This window comes from Metopolophium dirhodum, chromosome 4 (genome assembly GCF_019925205.1).
Source record: "Metopolophium dirhodum isolate CAU chromosome 4, ASM1992520v1, whole genome shotgun sequence".
In the NCBI taxonomy this organism is placed as follows: Eukaryota; Metazoa; Arthropoda; class Insecta; order Hemiptera; family Aphididae; genus Metopolophium; species Metopolophium dirhodum.
This window is the reverse complement of record NC_083563.1, coordinates 19,086,427-19,105,437: the sequence shown is the minus strand read 5'-3', so window position 1 is coordinate 19,105,437 and position 19,011 is coordinate 19,086,427. Positions and strand designations below refer to the sequence as shown.

Sequence of the window (19,011 nt, the reverse complement as noted above, 5' to 3'; positions counted from 1 at the left end):
CTTTTACATGTAATACCTAACTAGTAAATAAAATACTTTTATAATGAGTGAAATGGAAATCATATAGCAGAAGAATAATCATTAAGGTGTGAACCTTTTTTAAAAGTTGCATTTTGTCTGGGGCGACTTTGGACACATATTAGATTTCATTAAAAACCGATGTTATAATTTCTAGTTTGGATTTTATTATTCTAGCTTTGGAATAAAACCAGTCAAAAAAATATTGCTTGATTATAAATGGAAATAAGGTAGTTTTTCTTTTACTACTTCGATTACCAAATTGTCAATTATAATTTATTTATGCTATATTTATCTAGTTACAAACATTGTTCAGTCAATATTATAAATGTATAATATAATTACTAATTACTAATTAGTCTAAAGATACAGCTAAAATAAGTTTATTTTCGTAACACACTATCTATACACATTTTATTTTTTGAAAAACATTGAATAAATTTTATTATTTTATAATATTATATATACATATACAGTGTGTAAACGCTAATTGAGAACACTCAATATCTTCTAAGTTCAAAATTGACAAAGTAACAGCCAATCAACAAAAATACTGCAAAATGCGCGAAATTTTTAGATTTTTTACTGCAATTCTGAAAATAATTATTCTAAGATTGTTTAGGCTTAACATTTTCATCCCTAATTATTTAGGTGATACATAAATAAATATGTTGTGTATTATGGTACATGTAATGGATCTATTGGAATTTATTAAAAATTTGTTCTTCAGTCAGCTGATTGCATGTTGCTGTTATTATATCATTTAAATTTCGAAGATTTATAGGTCGGCATACATTAAATCATAAATAAAGTCCAATAGATCCATTACATGTAACATAATAAACAACATATTTATTTATGTATCACATAAATATCACCTAAATAATTAGGGGTGAAAATGTTAAGCCTAAACAATCTTAGAATAATTATTTTTAGAATTACAGTAACAACTCACAAGATAAGTAGTATACCCAAAAAAAAATTTACAAAATTTAAAATAAAGTTGTTTCTCCTCTTCCCAAGCAGTATCTAACGTTTCTTATATTATGTACATTGTACATCGTTAGATGTCACACATATATATATATATATAATGAGCTAGGTGCACGTGCAAGTAGGGTAACAAAAATATGTACTTCAACTTGTATATTAACCTTTTTGTCGTTTCTCCGAAATCTTCTGCTTACCTGCAACATCATAACATATTTATATTTTGTAAGTTGATATAATTTTGACACTAAGTTGGTTTGATAAAAAAACAGTGGGTGTTTAATCCTTTGGACTATTTCACACCAAACAACACTCACATACTTCTGTCACATTTACTGTTACTTCTTATATATAGCTTATAGTATGAAAAACTCTTATAAAAAAGTATTTCCTAATCAAGAGAATTTGATGCAGTACACACTACACGTATAGAGTCATATTTTAATGATGTAGGTACCTTATCAATGAGTATCTAAGATAAATGTTCTGGACACTCAATGTGACAATGTCATAATGTGTTTGTTAAGTGTAATTTTAGTGATTAAGCTATTATATAGATTATCTGTATATTATCTATACTCCTATGTATATATTATCTCAATACTATAATATTATATTTCTAAACTAATATACTATGAAGAAGACAGCGCTTTTTTGTTTGTTATTGATAAACTTAAACACTATTAAACCAATTAAAGTGGGTGGTAAAGTGGGAATCTCCATAGTGCCGGCACGTAAAATGGAGATCCTAAAAAGTGTCTAATATGTGTATTATCTTTGTTAAATATAAAGTATTTATGTATGGTAAATAGTGTATACGAGTGTAATATCTATGCATTTATATATTTTTTCTTTTTTTTTTTTTAGGCTTCGACAACTGAGGTCATTAGCCTGTAGGTTGGTAGGGTTGGTACAGTAGGGTTGGGAGAGTTGGTACGGTCGGTTAGCAACACGTGTAGGTATGTGTGGCAAGGTTTTTGCGCACTACGAATCCGGGTGGTCACCCATCCGAGAACTAGTGGCAGCGACCATTGCTTACTCTCAATCACTTCTCGTTCTACTTTTGTTTAATTTTATTCACAAATTTAAAGACTTTATTGAAATATAAAATATGTAAAATTAACGAAAGCAAATATATTTAATAATTTATTGAAGTCTTGTTGTTGTAACTTGTAAGAATATAAGGGCCATACGTCATAATCGTAATTTATTCATTGTTTTTCTAACCTTACAGACTAGTGTTTATTTTAATAATTTATTCCATTAATATTCATTGTAATATTGACAATCGTTGATTGAAATATTGTATAGTGTGATGGGTATGCTTAATGTACATTTTATAGTATCCTATAGTTATAACTTATAGCAATGGTATTTTTTACAACTTATAATACATATAAATAATATAATCGAAAACTAAATGTTATTAATCCATAATGTTTGATTGAAACGATATTGCAAGTGACTTTGACGGATAATTGATAACTATAATATATATTGTATTCTATATACAAAATCACTACAAGTAGATCGCAAGTTAGTTCAACGTCAGCATAGATTATTGGCGATGAAAAGCTTATCAATTTTTAAGCCGGCGGAGGGTGGATCTGTAACGGGCCACTGGAAAAATAACCTATAGATGATAAACCACGTGCTCGTTACATCTTATCACTTTCAATCGCCAATACCTACCACGATTGAAGATAATTGCCCCACAGATGTATAATGGCCTAGGATTTAAACACGATTTAAGATCGTGCTATCTTAGTCCGTGATTTAAATGTTGATGCCAGTTCTAGTGGACTATTTTATAATTTATAATATAATACGATTATTATACATAATATATTTATATTAGGCATATTATTTAACATAAAAAATTGTATTAGTTTTCATTTTAACCGATATGAGTGCTATATCATGTGAAAACAGACGCAGATCGCGTTACTTTTGGATTCAAATCATAGATAATATAAGAATGGAGAGGACACGCCTATAACAGTTTCATATGGAGCCGTGTGCTTTTGGGGAAGAGATAACGTAAAGAGTAAATAAATATTATTTTTAATACAGGTACTTAACTTGTTTTGTTCACCTCCCTACATGGGTTCCACTAAAAATAATTTCAAGAGAATAGCGATTTTCCATGTTATAAATCTCTTGGTGAATATTTAAATGAAATCATCATGGTAATTATATATACATGGATAGAACATCCCAAAACCTAATACACAAGGTATAATTTGACCGAACAGAATATATGCTACTACACTGGTTACAGTAGTGGCTTATGGTGAAACCATGTTATCAACATAGTTAATATGGATTATCTATGGTTATCACACAGTATAGAATTAGATCATAAAAAGATCAAATCTTAGATAGTACATACTGGATAGAGTTATGATTTAAAATCTTGAAGCCGATTTGGTCAGCCCGTTCGGCTCTGATGTCACCACAGAGCATGTGCAAAACCACTGCTCATGCACAAAACATTACCGCGATTATGTTACTCCGTCCCGCGCTGTCTTTTTCATTTATGATGCGTGCGCAATAAATTCATCGGGGCTGAAGGGCCAACCAAATCGGCTTCAAGCGCAGACTACTCGTGTCATACGCATAGTTCTATCCAGTATATATTATCTAAAGGTCATATTATACAAGCTTCTATACTAGACTAGTACACCATATAAGGAACTCTTATATAATTTACTTTGTTATCCATGAAGCTCAGCTGTCGACGGCCGCCTTTTTGAGGGTTGGCAAAAAATTTCATTCATTATACAAAATGTATTAGGAATAACATCGTTTTTAATGGAAAAATAAAGTAATAAATGTAAAATGATTTTTTTTTTAAACAATAGGTATAGAAATAATAAAATAGGTACAATACAACAAACATCATAATAATTAATCTTATTTACCATATAAAAGACCATAAAATGATAACCAGACAACCAGGTTTCAATAAATTTTATAAAAAAAATCTGTGATTGATATAAAATTTTTTTGGTGTAATCACTTATCAAAGTAGACTATTAAGGATACCACAAACAATAACCGAATATAACCATTGCGGTAACATTTATTCACTTCAGGCACACGTCCTACAACATAATGTCCTATCCATGTATAATGTATATTATCTATGGAAATCATAAAAAAAATTTTTATTTAAAGACTTTTTAGTCTTTGCATTCAACGTAAAGATTTTGATTGAAATGTTGTAACAAAAATCTCAAATAAAAAATATCTGTTTTTAAATATTATTAAATTAAAGTACAATTTTCAAGTAATGTAATAAATATCTTACATTAAATAATTTAAATATATTCACAGTATTTAAATATGTTAAGATACATGGAGAAATATATCGCTTTAAAGTTAATATAGATCATATTATTTTTACACAAAGACTAAATGTAAAATATATTATAAAATAATTAAATAGATATTAAGAATAAAAAATGTTTAATTTAATTTTTCGGAAATGTATAAATGATTCTAAAGATAAACTTTTAAAAGTGATTTTAATATTATGTTTTTAAAATATGCACCTTTGCTTTAAAATTAGTATAAATTGGAGTATAAAATACGTTAATTTACCAATGCTTTAACTCAAATATTATACTCGTAGTTTATAAATTTATTGTTATTTTCAAGAATATATAATGATAACACATTTGTAATTATATAAATCAATATAATAAAAATTACATTTACTTATATGTTATATGTATTTTTTTGGCAGAACATAGTTGCATAAATAAAAATATATATTATGAAAGATGACGAATATAATGCAGATAAGTTTATTATTTTATATATTTTAATTTTATTAAAAAAAATTATGTACTATTTTTGCTTTTACATTATAACAAAGATACATTGTTTAATTAGGTACACAACTTTAGTAAGTAAAAATACAAATATGATTGAGAGATTTCGTTTTGCAAATCTTGAAATATTATAACTAATATTTCATAATAATATAATGAAAAAAAAAAATATAACTAACATACTTACATATTATTGAACCTATTTTACTAAACCTACTACATAAGTAATACCTAAGTACTATGACTAAACGAAAAAACGATAATACGAGATATACACGAATTCGAAATAAGGTGCGTATGAATTTAATATCTATTAAGTTAAAAAATATATGTTTACGCTTAAGGTATTACAATTTTGTTAGAATAAACAAAACCGCACCTGAGACACTATTTTGACAAGGCACATGTAAGGGTCACGTGATGAATTTGTATGTTTGTAATTCCGAATTCGTTATAATACATAAATCGTATAAATATTTATTTGATAATAAATTGATAATATAATATTATTGAAAAGGATGAATCGAACGACAGTATCAAAATAGTTTTATCTTTATGTATAATATAGTTGACAGGACTGGAAAAAGTGTCGCGGACGAGACGAGACAACCACCCTTTCATCCCCACCCGAAAATCAGGACCTCGGAATATAATTGTTATTGCGTTAAGACGAATTTCTGGTCCGACCACTGACTGGGGGGGTATTCGGGTGGTTTTTGGGTTCACAGACTCCGCGCGATCACGTGTAGTAACAAAGCTGACAATATACCTATGACGGGCGGCGTGGACGTGGGGGCGGCGCCGACGGACAGCAGCTGTTCAACGCCCTTCATCGTCCCGTCAATCCGTCGGCTCGGCTCTGTTAGGCCTGCGATCCGGCTGATCAGCGGGTAAAGGTCCACGTTGTCGAACTGCACAGCGGAGTAGTTCTTCTTGAACGCCGGTCCGGAAGCCATGAAGATGGCTCGCATCTGCGGTTCCGCGTTGTCGTACCCGTGCGCCCCTATTTTGAATTTCTCCTTGGCTGAAACACGGACAACGATCACCGTTTATCGAATGTCTTGAGTGTAGATTAGGACGTTAGGTACAACATGATAAGATCGCGATAAACGAACAAGTAACGGTACGATTATTACTAATGCGATTTAATGTACCTACCTAGAATAAAATATCATCTTTCGATCAAGAATAAGCTACTCCCATCCAACCCTGCACACTACCTCATCAGCAAAGGATTAACACCAGTATGTGATACTTCAATACTTGCAATGAAATACTAACAATAGACCAAATTATAGTGTTCAACAGCCCCAAATATGCCGAAGCTAACAAAATCCTTAACAACACTCGTTCATTACACCAAACCAAAGAAAACATTGGAGCAATATGCCAATAAGTACAATTTTCCATATCTACTTCAAAAATTGCAGGTGCGGTGACTTTAATTCCAAACATCCGGTATGGAGTTGTCGCTCCAACTATCCAAGAGGTAAAATCCTCCATAAAATAATTACCGATCATAAATGGTTACACCTCGCACCCACTGGACCGACACACTTCACCCATACAGCATAAAAATATTTCCCAACTATTATAAAAATATTTTCAGGAAAATAATATAGTTGTCAAAATATTTTAAAAAGTTGCATAAATAATTAGGAAATTTTTTAGTTATATTCTTAAAACATTTACAAAATATTATAATCATATATTTTCAAAAAACATTTTTACGGAAACTTTATAAAAATATTAAGTCAACATTTTTATGCAATCATATAGTACAATATTTTTTTATCATAAGAAGAAAATATTTATAAAATATTATTAGTCAAATATTCATTATTCAACCACTTTAAGACATTCACAAAATATTATTATTTCCCAAATGCTATGTGGGTGGCCCACCCATATCAATAAGCATCCAGATATTCTGGAATTCTGCATACACTCCACCCCAAGTAACTTGCCCTTTTCTATATTTAATATTAAATATTAAATCTTTCCTTAGACCACTATCCAGTTAAGTTAGTCATTGGTGGTGAAACAAACCAAAACCCGAAATAACTTTCCTTAACCTTAGGTCCAATCAACTCTTACATCTCTTCTCTTACAAAAACTACTTAAACAAAAACACAAAATTAGGCATACAATACACCAACTGCATAGAATTGTTGATCAAATATTGTTAGCATTCGAGAGCAAAAAAGTTTCCATTGGTATTTTCCTAAAAGCGTAGGCTTTTGACCGAGTTTGGCACCCAGGCCTACTCTTCAAACTTAAATCCTTCTTTCCCACTCCGTATTACCTACTAATACAATCTTATCTAAACCAAAGAAAATTTGTCACGAAAATTAAAGGTGCCTTTTCTAATACTAAAATAGCAACTGTAGTTGTTCCCCAAGGCAGTTACATAGTCCATTTCCTGTTAAATGTCTTTACCATTGACCTACCTTTAAACGAAAACACTTAACTTGGTAAATTTGCGGATGACACTGCTATTCATGCCATCTAACTGTGCTAAACAACTGGTTTCATGACTGGAAAACCCAAGTCAATTCACTTAAATCCTCTCAAATTACTTTCAGCCTTCGATCTCAGTTATGCCCCAACCTTTATAGACAATGCACATATTCCATCTTCCACGCAAACTCAATATCTGGATTTAATACTTGGCAAACGTATTACTTGAGAATTGAGATTCCCACTTAAAAATTAAGCTCAAAGCTCTCAATTCGAGACTTCACCTTCTTAGACCATTACTCCACTCTGAGTTCTCCTTAAAAACTAAAATAAAAATTGATATGGCTCTTCTAAGACCCATGTAGTACTATGGCATTCAACCTTGGGGCCCAGTCAAACCTTCTAACACCAGAACAATACAGGCCACCCAGTCTACATGTCTTCGATTATTATCAGGTGCTCCCGAGTAAATCACCAATGACTCACTTCATAAAGACATTTGCATTCCAACCTTAAATTATCTTGCTATGCTCAGCTATAAAAAAACACCCAAAACTTTTAGTTCTCACTCAAATTCTATTATCACCTATCTCTTATCCAAGCAAATTCCAGGTAATCTACCCAGGCGCCTTGAAAGGAACTGGTGTAGGGACCTAATCTCTCCCTAAAAACTTTCACATGGGGTGTCATCAATGGGCGACTTCCCCTTCATACCAAATGCTAATTATCCTACTACAATTTACTCATTGTAGTATGTAAATACAGATTGTAAATAAAAAACAATATTTTGTTAAATAAAAAAAGAAAGGTCTTAATTTATATTAATATCTATATATTATGTACATTTTATAGCTAATTATTTATTTATGGACTAATAAACATTGTAGTTGAAGACTTTTATCAAATATAAAAATACACATTTATGTATATTTTAAATTAATACAGTCTACAGATAATATTAAGGATTTATAAATACACGCACTGTTATTATTATGTTTTCTTTCAGATATTATTCAAGACCACGGTGGTACTGTTTATGTATTATTTATAGCTATACTAAGGCCTACGGGAGGAATGACCAACTTTGCACATATAGACTGACAAAATTACTGTTGTCGAAGTCTTACTTCTCCCATCATCGCACCGTTTCAACCACTCCTGTGTGGAAGGGGAATCGATGCGCAGCGACAGACAATTTTTTCTGGTCGTTCTTTCATGGGCCTTAGTATAGAAAAAAAATTACGTCCCTGTAAATTAAAACACTAGATTCAAAAAGTTGAATGGTGGGTTATTTATTTTTGCATGTGGTAGGTATATTGTTGTACTTCCTAAAAAGTGTTTTAATAGGTACCAAAATTGTATCTAAAAATTTAGGAACGTACTAAAAAACCGTTTGTTGATCGTTTATCATAGAGTTAGCGTAATTTTATTTAGCCGAAAGTACTAACTTGTTCCGTTTAAAATAAATTCAAAATATGTATCCCAAAACGCATATTCAGGTTTAGCCAACAAATAAATAATATCGGTCAACCTAGTATTATTTTTCATATGCCAACGGTCGGGTAATTGATCTTGTTTAAATACATTAAATGTTCTGGAAGTATTGGCTACTTTTGAAAGATTTTTATAAACTTCATCGTATTTATCTGAAAATAATAGCAACGATTAGTGTTTAGTATCACTCATGTAGTTATGCTCCTTACGACGGTCTTATTAAACTACTCACTCGGATTTGGATGTATGAACGCATTAGGGCCTGACAAAATGCTTTTGTAAGTCGTATTGGACACATATTCATCTAAGTGTATCATTCGATTATACGTAACTGTATCCATCCCGTGATCGCTGAGAATAATGAGATTTATTTTGTTTACTAGTTTTTCATGTTTTATTTGATCGAGTATATACCTAAAATTATAATTTTTAAATGTTAAAAGTGTTAAAAAAATATGTAACAGATAAAATATAACTACGATAATACAAAAAAAAATTATTAGAAAAAATTGAAAATATTTTTTGTACATCGTTCACAGTACCTATATAGGTACTATAAATTATCTAAAAAGCAAACTTATAACTTTTTTTAAATGTATTTATAAATCATAAATACTTTAGAGTGGCATCTGCTCTCACAATTTGATTTATTGTCTTTTGTGAGTCGGTTCCTCTTAAATGAGCAGTGTGGTCTGGTTCTTCAAAATACGCATACACTAAATTGGCCGGTTTATTTTCGTCTTTAATCCATGACATGATTTTGTCTATACGATCGGTCCAAGGCATTGAACTGGACAAAAATAATTAAATAATTATTTTGGTCAAAAAATTTAACACGATTTGTAAGAAAACCTAATGAAGGGCAATATTATTGTTACAATAGATATTATTTTTGAAGAATTGTTATTAAATACAATGTTGAACTTGCTCATCATTTTTATAACAAAAAGCAGCATTGTATTTAAAATTGGTTGGCTTTATATTTTTAAAATATCCCATATACTATGTAGTTTCAAAAGGTTTGTAAAGTTAAAAATCTGAAAAAATTATAAAAAGACTATTGACTGGTTGCTTATAATTACAATTATCTTAATATATTATCACCTGTTGTATTTTTGAATATGAGTAGGATATTTGTTTTGATACGCAAATTCAGATCCTGGCCACATCATCACACCGCTATATCGTCCATCTCCATTGATTTCGTTATGAATCTGAAATTATTTTATCTGATAAAACCATGCGAACGACATCAGGATCAGTGGAAAAGCAAGGATTTACAGATGTGGTAGGAGATACCTCAAACTAATCAAGATGCCTCAGTGAGTGGCAGCTACTATATTATTTTAAATATTAATAGGATAAAAAAAAAATCAATAATGAGAGATTCAGTAGTTTTAGATATAAAATCGACATCCTTTGGACATTGACAAAAAATTCTATGGGAAATATTACTACGAGTGTCAGTAATACAAATAATGAAAGCTTGTTGATTAGTGTAGGAGAAATGTATGGAGAATGGAGATATAGTAGTATCAATATTTAGTGGTATAATTCTAATGTACCTATGTAGTAAGTTCAATCACTTAATTTTTAAATTCTCTGCTAATTTAAATTTGAAGTTATGTTTAAAATCATTAATTTTTTGTTTAGGTTTGTTATAATTGTTACTATATTGTTTATCGAAAAAAGTGTTCTGAAATGAATAGGTACTATAATAGTATGTAATTTAAGTAGGTGTATAATTTTCAAAATGACTTAACCATTGTGAAATAAGTATAATATAAAAAAAGTTGATATTTTATTTCAGTTCGATTGTTAAACAATTTGAAATTTTTACTTATATGACCTGACCATTTAATGCAAAATTTATAATAAAGTTATTTAGGATAAAATTATATACAAATCTCTTATCATCAAATAAAAAGAGGAGAACTAAATTTTCAATTTTTTTTAATAATAGCAGTATCTATTTAATATCGTGATGACGATGAAAATACGGAGATAAGTAGTACTCATAAACTAGTGTAGTATCCTCTAAGGGTCTCGTTAATGATAATAGTAATTCAAACTTAAAGTATGATATTCATATTTTGTAAAATAAAGGTTGATTTAAAATCATAAACATACAGGTAAGATAATATATTGGTTTGTTCATTTTTAAATAATGCAAGTACCGTCCAGACTACAAAAACTGGTTGTTGTGTAAACGTCTTGTCTCGTATCTCATGTCAGGCCTTGACATGATCCAGTATTATATTTATTCAGAATTGTATAGTATTGTATAAGTCATATACATATTCGAAAAATAATTGTATGCGGTGCATGTTTTACTATATATAGACTATATATATTATATATTACCTTTACTGTGTCGGATCATGTATTAAGGTGGTTTTTAACAGTATTTAGTTATTTTAAATTTTCTGAAAAATTATAGAAATAAACTGTATGCAATAATTGTAATTATTACTTTAAGTACTACTGATTTAAAGAAACTTGTGGAGCTCTTTATCTACCACAAAATGTGTGAAGGTTATCTCAGAGTTATCTACTAGTTAAGCTAAAATTAAAAAGCGGGTAAGTGGATGTCGCTCTGATGTACAGTAGGTTATAAGTGAGTCAATGTATAATGGATTGTATTAAACTTGAATTCAATGATATAATATCATTGTATAAGAAAAACGATTCTGAGTGGAGATGGTTTATCAGTCTGGATTTTTTAAATTTTTATTATTTATTATAGTCTTTAATTTAAATTAATATTATAATATTATAATTTTGTATTCGTTGCTACGGTGATAAACAAAGCGTTAGAAATTAAAATCCCATTTTAAGTGGTTTTTCGTAATTTGTCAGTAGTTTTTCCCGTGGCATTAAATAACTTTTGAGAAAATCGAAAAATGACCTCTCTAAAGTACCATCTTGATCCAATTTGCTAAAATATAAGGTACTATATATTGAAATAGAAGCACTCCTTCTGGTAAAAATGTTGTACACAGGATATATATAAAAAAAAATAAACACCATTGTAAAACCACTAGCTTCCTCGCTCCGCTCAGAATCTAATAATATATTATGAGTTCTTATAAAATTAGTAGAACTATTAAGTCATAATTTAGAGGTATTATACAAATATAAAAATTCCAAAACTCAACAATTTTGAAAATTCGTTTTAATCTTATTGAATTACCTGCTCCGAAAAATAGTTACCTATACTTATATTTAGGTAATCAATAACAAATACTATGTAAACTAGATTTTAGATTTTGCAAATAACTGTTAATCGTTAGACTACTTAATAATAACAACTCTCCGGGTTATTCTATTTAATTATTTCTTACAGTTAACTGTAAAAAAATTGTTGTATTTAATTAAAAATTATGATACGTAATACACGTTCAAATGTTATATGAAAAAATCGTTACAGTCGTTACTATACTGTCTTACTAGTTAGCAGTTTACTATAGTATTACATTAATTACTACTTTAATGTTTGATTATAATTACTTATATAACAACCGTAATCGTACATAATATTATTATGATAATTATCTTTATTTAAAAATCAGTATTGTATATAATTTTATACTTCCGTATAAATATAAATTTAATTTCGAAAAATGATTGTTTACCTATGATCGAGTATTGGAGTATTTACAATTATACATTTATATTTTATACGTTAATTACCATCGGGATATCAATAAAATAATGAATATTATTTATTGCGTTCGGTTTCTTTTGCAAATTATCCAACCTAACCTGACTTGACCTATTATTTGAATAATTTTATTAGTATTGCGAGTTCATGACGTTGTGTTTAATATATGAGAACGTATCAATAAATAACAACTGGGAAATTACTATAATATATTATTATCAGGGCTCAGGACTTATAGCACTTAAAATTATTAAAATAAGCGCTTAAAAACATTATTATATGCACTCAAATAAGCATTTAAAAAACTTAAATTCCAACAAAAATATTTCATCAAAAAAAATCTTCTTTTTACATGATAAAGTAGGTACTATAGACATAATTTGTACAACTGTGCTAAAAATAATAATTAAGAAAAGTTTCTAACTTAAAAAAAAATAAATAAAAATAAATCTTTACATTATAAAAAAATCAAACTTCACTTTCTAGACGAATTGCATTATTCTTTATAGATTTTACGAGGGATTTTCTGAAAATTAAAATGTTAACGATAGGTATTTACAAATAGTTGAAAAAAAAATTAATTCATTAAATCTTACCGTCATTATTGCATTAAATAATTTAATTTTAATTCTATCAAAAACAACTTTGCAGTAGAAAACTATAAAAAAGTATAAAAACTGGTCAAAAAAGCAAAAATAACCAGAAAAACTGAAAATAAGCATTTTTTTGAAAAATCGACGAAAAAAGCAAAAAAAGCACTTTCAAATTTCATAATAATTATAACACGACATACACTTCCATAGCACTCTGCTACATTTTAATCCATACAAATAAGCAAATGCTTTAAGTCCCGAGCCCCGATTATTATGGTATACTATTTACATTTTACCTTAAGAGCATATCAGAGCACTGTTTGTTTTCTCTCTCTGGCAGCCCACGCGCATCATAGACAAAACGTATTTACGCAGAACCATTATTTTTTATGTTTTTGAGTAAGTAATGTTAGAGTAAAATCACCCATTAAAAAAACGATAGAGAATAATATTTTTGAGGGTATGACATATCGATTGGTCTAAATATTGTCTCAAAACAATTTAAATATTATTTAAATGTACATCATTGTTTTTATTATTTTGAAAGTCGAATACAAAGTCAAATAACAATAAAATATAAGACCAATATGTCATGTCATACCCTTAAAAATATTATCTTCTATAATTGTTGTAATAGGTAATTTTATTTTACTCTAAGATTACTCAAAAAACAAAAAAAAAATGATTTTTCGTAAATGCGGTTTGTCTATGTTGTGCGTGGGCCAAAGAGAGAAAACAAACAGTGCGCTGATATCCTCTTAAAGTTACTGAATGTGTAAGCAGGTATGATTAAAATATACTAACGAATTATTTATCAGTAATTTTGTACAAAAACACTATTTACATGTCCATTGTTTCCTATACCTATTATAAATGTATAGATGTATCATGTATATGTATGTAATACGAATACCTACAATCTACATTAATGTATTACATGATTGCATTTATATAATTGTGTCGTAATAAGCTTATCATTATAGCGCGTATGCTTAGGTACCACGTCTACGTGAGAACATTATGAACATTATGAATAATATTATTATTTTATACTACACAGTAGGCAATTCATCACTACATTTATATACCTATACGTTTTACTTTTACATATTGCACTCGTTAACGGTTACATTCCAAGCCATACGGATACATTTGAATTTATAATGATTTAAAAGTTGTTAATGTATAAAATTATTAGTCATTGGTTTTTACAGGTATAATTTAATTAGCCGTGTTTACACCACTGGTAAAGCTCAAAGTAATGTACGATCGTTCGACGTTATTAGGTACATTGTTGTGTAATATAATTTTAACAAACATATTTAAATTTTCAATTTGTGCACGTACACAATGTTTACGTGAATTGGGGAAATGTAACTATTGTCCTATTATTATAATAAGCATTTGTATTGCACATTTTAACTTTATCCACTATGTCCACCAAAATTATAAATAATAAATATGCACAATTTATATATTTATGTATTATTTAGGACATTTAAGCTTATGCAATAGATAGTTTATACTTACCTAGACTTTTACTTATGGACGAACTATCTAAATTAACGATCTAATTAGTTATTATAACTTGTATTAGGTATGTAATATTATATCGAGACAACTGCCTTATAAGTATAAAATTATAAAACTTATATTTCAGAATTTAAGTATATCCAACGTATAACCGTAAAACGTATAACGTATAGTCCTACTACCAATGTAAATAAAATAATACATTTTGATTTTGATTTTGATTTTGATATACTTCTATACATTTATTTAACCGCAGAGCTGCAATGATGGTACGAATTAGGAGGTACCTATAGTAATATCGAAAGATATAAGTTGAAAAGTCACGTGGTGGGTTTGATCGATTTTGAGCGATCAATCCTGTCCGGTGGCGAAGTCATAATGTTTGAGTGCTTACCATATTATTATTATTGTTTGTATTGTTTTAATGTATTTGAGTGGAATAATTTAAACAGTTCATTTAAGGTGGAATAATCATAAATAACCGTTAGGAACATCGATTACTGAAAACCGGTTGGACGCGAATATAAGAAAAAACTGCAATTGTTCCGAAAACCAAAAACTATACGTTATGGTACCTACGCGTCAGACGTCATCAAAACCGTTGTACGTGCATGATTGCGGATGATGGACCAAAGTCATTGCCCTGATATTATATAGAATGGACATTTTTTCACTTGATAGGTTAGGGGGCTCGTGTAATAACAGTATGTTTCAATCGTTCCGCATTCACTGAAATATCACTCTATCCGGTGCACTCCAGTTAGGCGTCACTCAAACGGGCGTGATAATTGCAGGAACTGGGCAATAGCGCCAGTAGAAAAATATTGCAATTAACGAGTATAGTAATCGGACAGTAATAAATTACTCAAAATAAAGTGTAGTTGTTTTGTTTAAAATATTACAAATACGAATCCATTAAAAATTAAATTTAGTTTAATAAGAAAGAATCAATAATATTATACTTTTCCGTTACTATACATGCTTCTTTAATGTCCATTACAATTTATGAGAACTAAACAATTATTATTTATAATATGCCATCGTGGTGTGTTTTTAAGACCGCTGTAGTCTTTGCCAGAAGTTATTACGGTTTTTCAATTCCAGAAAAATTATTAACGCTTTCAATTCCAATATTATCTTAAACGACTTAAACCAATCACAGACCACAGACCATCAATACAGATCACAATAATATTGTTAATCGCATAAATATAAGCCAGTCTGCTCGTTATCCTCGCCAAATCGGAGTAAAGCGACCATCAACACGTCCTACTAGATCAAGCAGTATTATATGCCATAATATGGAACAAACACTTAGAACACGGTCCGACTGACTGGAGTTATCTTTATTACTGCTCTCGTCAGACATAACACATCTCACCGCGGGAAGGTTGTGAGATGAAGCGGCAGAGGTGAGCCGACAGAGGTGAACCGACACCGTCGAAAAGCGGTGGCAAATCGTTTGGGATATCTACTCCAGCTCAGGCGTGGATCCTGGGAAAGGGGCTAAGAGGCTTTTGCCCCTACGCCGACCGATGACGGTACACAATATAGGTATAGCCTATAACATGGTATAATAAATTAATAGTATAATAATATTATTTTGTTTTCGTCATTCAAATTATAATACTCTTTTGTAATGAAATACCAAAATAATCTTGATAGAGCTTACAAAAGGCTATACAATATGTAATTTACTACGAGACACTCAACGTGTTAATGACGAACGCAAATCAGCTGAATTTATCATTAATAGGGAATGGATTTAATTGTAATAAAAAAATCAAAATATGTACATATTTTTATTGAAATATGTAAAAAAAAATCAAAATATGTGACAACCGCTTAACAAAAAAAAAAAATATTAAAATCTTATCTCTTATCTAATTTTAAGAACAATGTGAAACTACATGTTGTCTAAGATTTAAAAATGTAAAATGGCGGCGATTTGGTCGTAAAATGTTTTTGTATTGGCTGAACGAACGTTCCACATCGACTGACGTAATGATAGCATACTTCATATTAACTATATCAAGTGGTGTAAGTTCGACATCCAATAATTCTGTTGGATTTAGTCCTTGGAGTATATCTCTAATTATTTTTTAAATTTTTCAGTCCTTTTTTCAGATTTTTTTCTATCACATTTTTACATTTCAAATTTCGAGTTTCCAGTTGTTTTATAGTACAAATCAAAAAACCAAAATTAGCAGAAATTTATGTTAAATTATTATTTTCCATCAAATTATTTGCTTTATCGATAGCGGTGGTAGTTTCAGTATTTAGATTTGAAATTATATTTTTAACTACCACTTCCTTATTTTATATTTTTATCGTCCGGCATTACCAAGATCGACAATAACTGAAATAGTTCTAAATGTTCTAATGTATATAGTGGCATGCTGCGTGCCGGAAATAAGTACCTAGGTAAATGCCAAAATTGCTAATCTTGTTAATTTAGTCGAAGCAGATAATGTTTTGTCATCGAAAATTAATGAAAAAATCAAAAATTACCAAAATATGTACAAATTATGTACTTATTTACCAAATATGTATTTATACCAAAATATGGTAAAAAATATGTAAAGTAAATTCGGGTTTATTTTAATTAAAATGATCTTAATCGTACACATTTTTTATCAGATTAAAAATATCTCATTTCAATAAAAATATGTATTTACAATAAAATCCGTTCCCTAATCAATAATATTTCGTTTAAATTCAACATACATCGTTTCGATTAAGTATTTACTATTGTCTATTTGAATGTTTTACGTAAAATAAATATTTTTAACCATGTATTATGGAATATTATGTGTACGATATTTTAATATTGAATACTTACATAATATATAGGTACAAGCGTAAAACAGTAAATAATTCAATGAGTCAAGTTGAAACTTAATTTATTTTATCATGATATCTGACTGTATTGATGTCTGCAAATGGGACTGTGATAATACAGGCTGAAGTCTGTGGAGAACTATGACCATAGTTTTAGAACGTGTTAAGAGGACGCCACCGTAATTCGGTTGTAAAAACTGTACAACTTTTCTCTCATCATATTTATAATAAAACTAGTTGAATATCCCGACTTCACCACGTACATTACACTGGTCCTCATTGAGCTTTTTTAAAAAAAAACTATGTCATTACTACTTACTAGTTAGCATGCTATTAGCATGAATTTGCACGACTATTTTCAGAATTTGTACGACCCCCCTTTTTTTTATCATCATATAGATAAACTAAAATTTTACAACAGATAAAGAAGAACTTTATCTATTCGTAGCGTTTTTATTATTTATATTGTAATCTTTCTAATTATTATTGAATTATACACTGGTGACGTAACACTCCTTTGAGTTTTTTGTTAGCAATGTAGTATTTAGTGCGTATTGTAAGTAATATAATGATTAGGGGCAGAGTTTAGTGCGTGTGTGAAGCCATCCACGGCTTATTTTGTAAAGAAATATTTAGGATCCCTCCCAAAAATTCAATCAAATCTCCAACTATTATTCTTCCGCGTACAACAGGTAGAGAAACGCTGGTCTATAGCCTATAGCCTATATTTTTCGAGATATATTGGATTGTATATGCCTTAAGCTTAACCACATGCGACTTATCGCGGGGACTGATTTTGCTAGCATCGAGTTTGCTACATGCACCGTCAAAACACCTAATATTAATTTTATTATAATATTATAATTATGTAGGTATAGAGTGGGCGGCGGGACCTTACCCAGATGGGCACCACCGAATCGTCGTAGTGGAACTGCTCGTACGTGTAGTGCATCGTATCGTAGTGCTTATCGAACATGTAATTGTCTAGCACGCCGTGCTTATCGGAGTACATTCCGGTGGCCATGGTGAAGTGGTTGACGAACGTCTTCGTGGGGAACGTACTCCGCATGTACGGTGGCGCGGCCGACGCCTTCTGAAACTGGGCTATGTACGGCGTCACGTTGGGCTTTATATAATCGGGTCGGAAACCGTCGAACGACACGACCACCGTCACAGGGTGTTGCGTGACCGCTGCCACCCCCGCCGCCGCCGCGAAGACAGCGACTAGGCACTTCACGGCCGCAGCACTGGCCGGCCTGCACATGGCCAACGGCCGCGGGAGACTAAGTGCCGAGCGGAGAAAAAAAATCGCCAATCGGTGGTGATCCGCGATTCACGCGCCCGTACCTATATAATATAATCTAGATCGATGCGTATTTCCGGTGTAGATGTGGCCGGACGTTATACCGGGCAGGACCGGAAGGGTGGACGACGGCTCTCGGATCGAACGGCCACTGTCGGAATTATATCGTAGGTCTGCGTCGTCGGACACACGGTTTATTACTCGCAATCTCGACCGCCGCGTATTTTGCTGACGTGCGTAGAGGTCGGTGCGCGGTAAAATACTGCAAACGTGACG

General features: G+C 30.5%; 1 protein-coding gene across 3 annotated transcripts; it reads right to left on the bottom strand.

The window, feature by feature from the left end:
* Positions 1-387: 387 nt before the first annotated feature.
* Positions 388-19,011, bottom strand: LOC132943148 (ectonucleotide pyrophosphatase/phosphodiesterase family member 5-like). Of its 3 annotated transcripts, none has more exons than XM_061011991.1 (7): positions 18,331-19,011; positions 9,906-10,015; positions 9,418-9,591; positions 9,034-9,215; positions 8,756-8,953; positions 5,617-5,871; positions 388-1,205 (listed from the first exon to the last, which is right to left on the bottom strand). In XM_061011991.1, the coding sequence occupies exons 1-7, from the start codon at positions 18,694-18,696 to the stop codon at positions 1,168-1,170; spliced, it is 1,323 nt and encodes a 440-aa protein (XP_060867974.1). In that variant the 5' UTR covers positions 18,697-19,011; the 3' UTR covers positions 388-1,167. The 3 variants fall into 3 exon arrangements, with proteins under 3 accessions (XP_060867974.1, XP_060867975.1, XP_060867973.1); XM_061011992.1 differs by lacking the exons at positions 388-1,205; positions 18,331-19,011 and adding exons at positions 12,495-12,576; positions 13,355-13,768 and having other exon boundaries at positions 4,730-5,871; XM_061011990.1 differs by lacking the exon at positions 388-1,205 and having other exon boundaries at positions 4,736-5,871.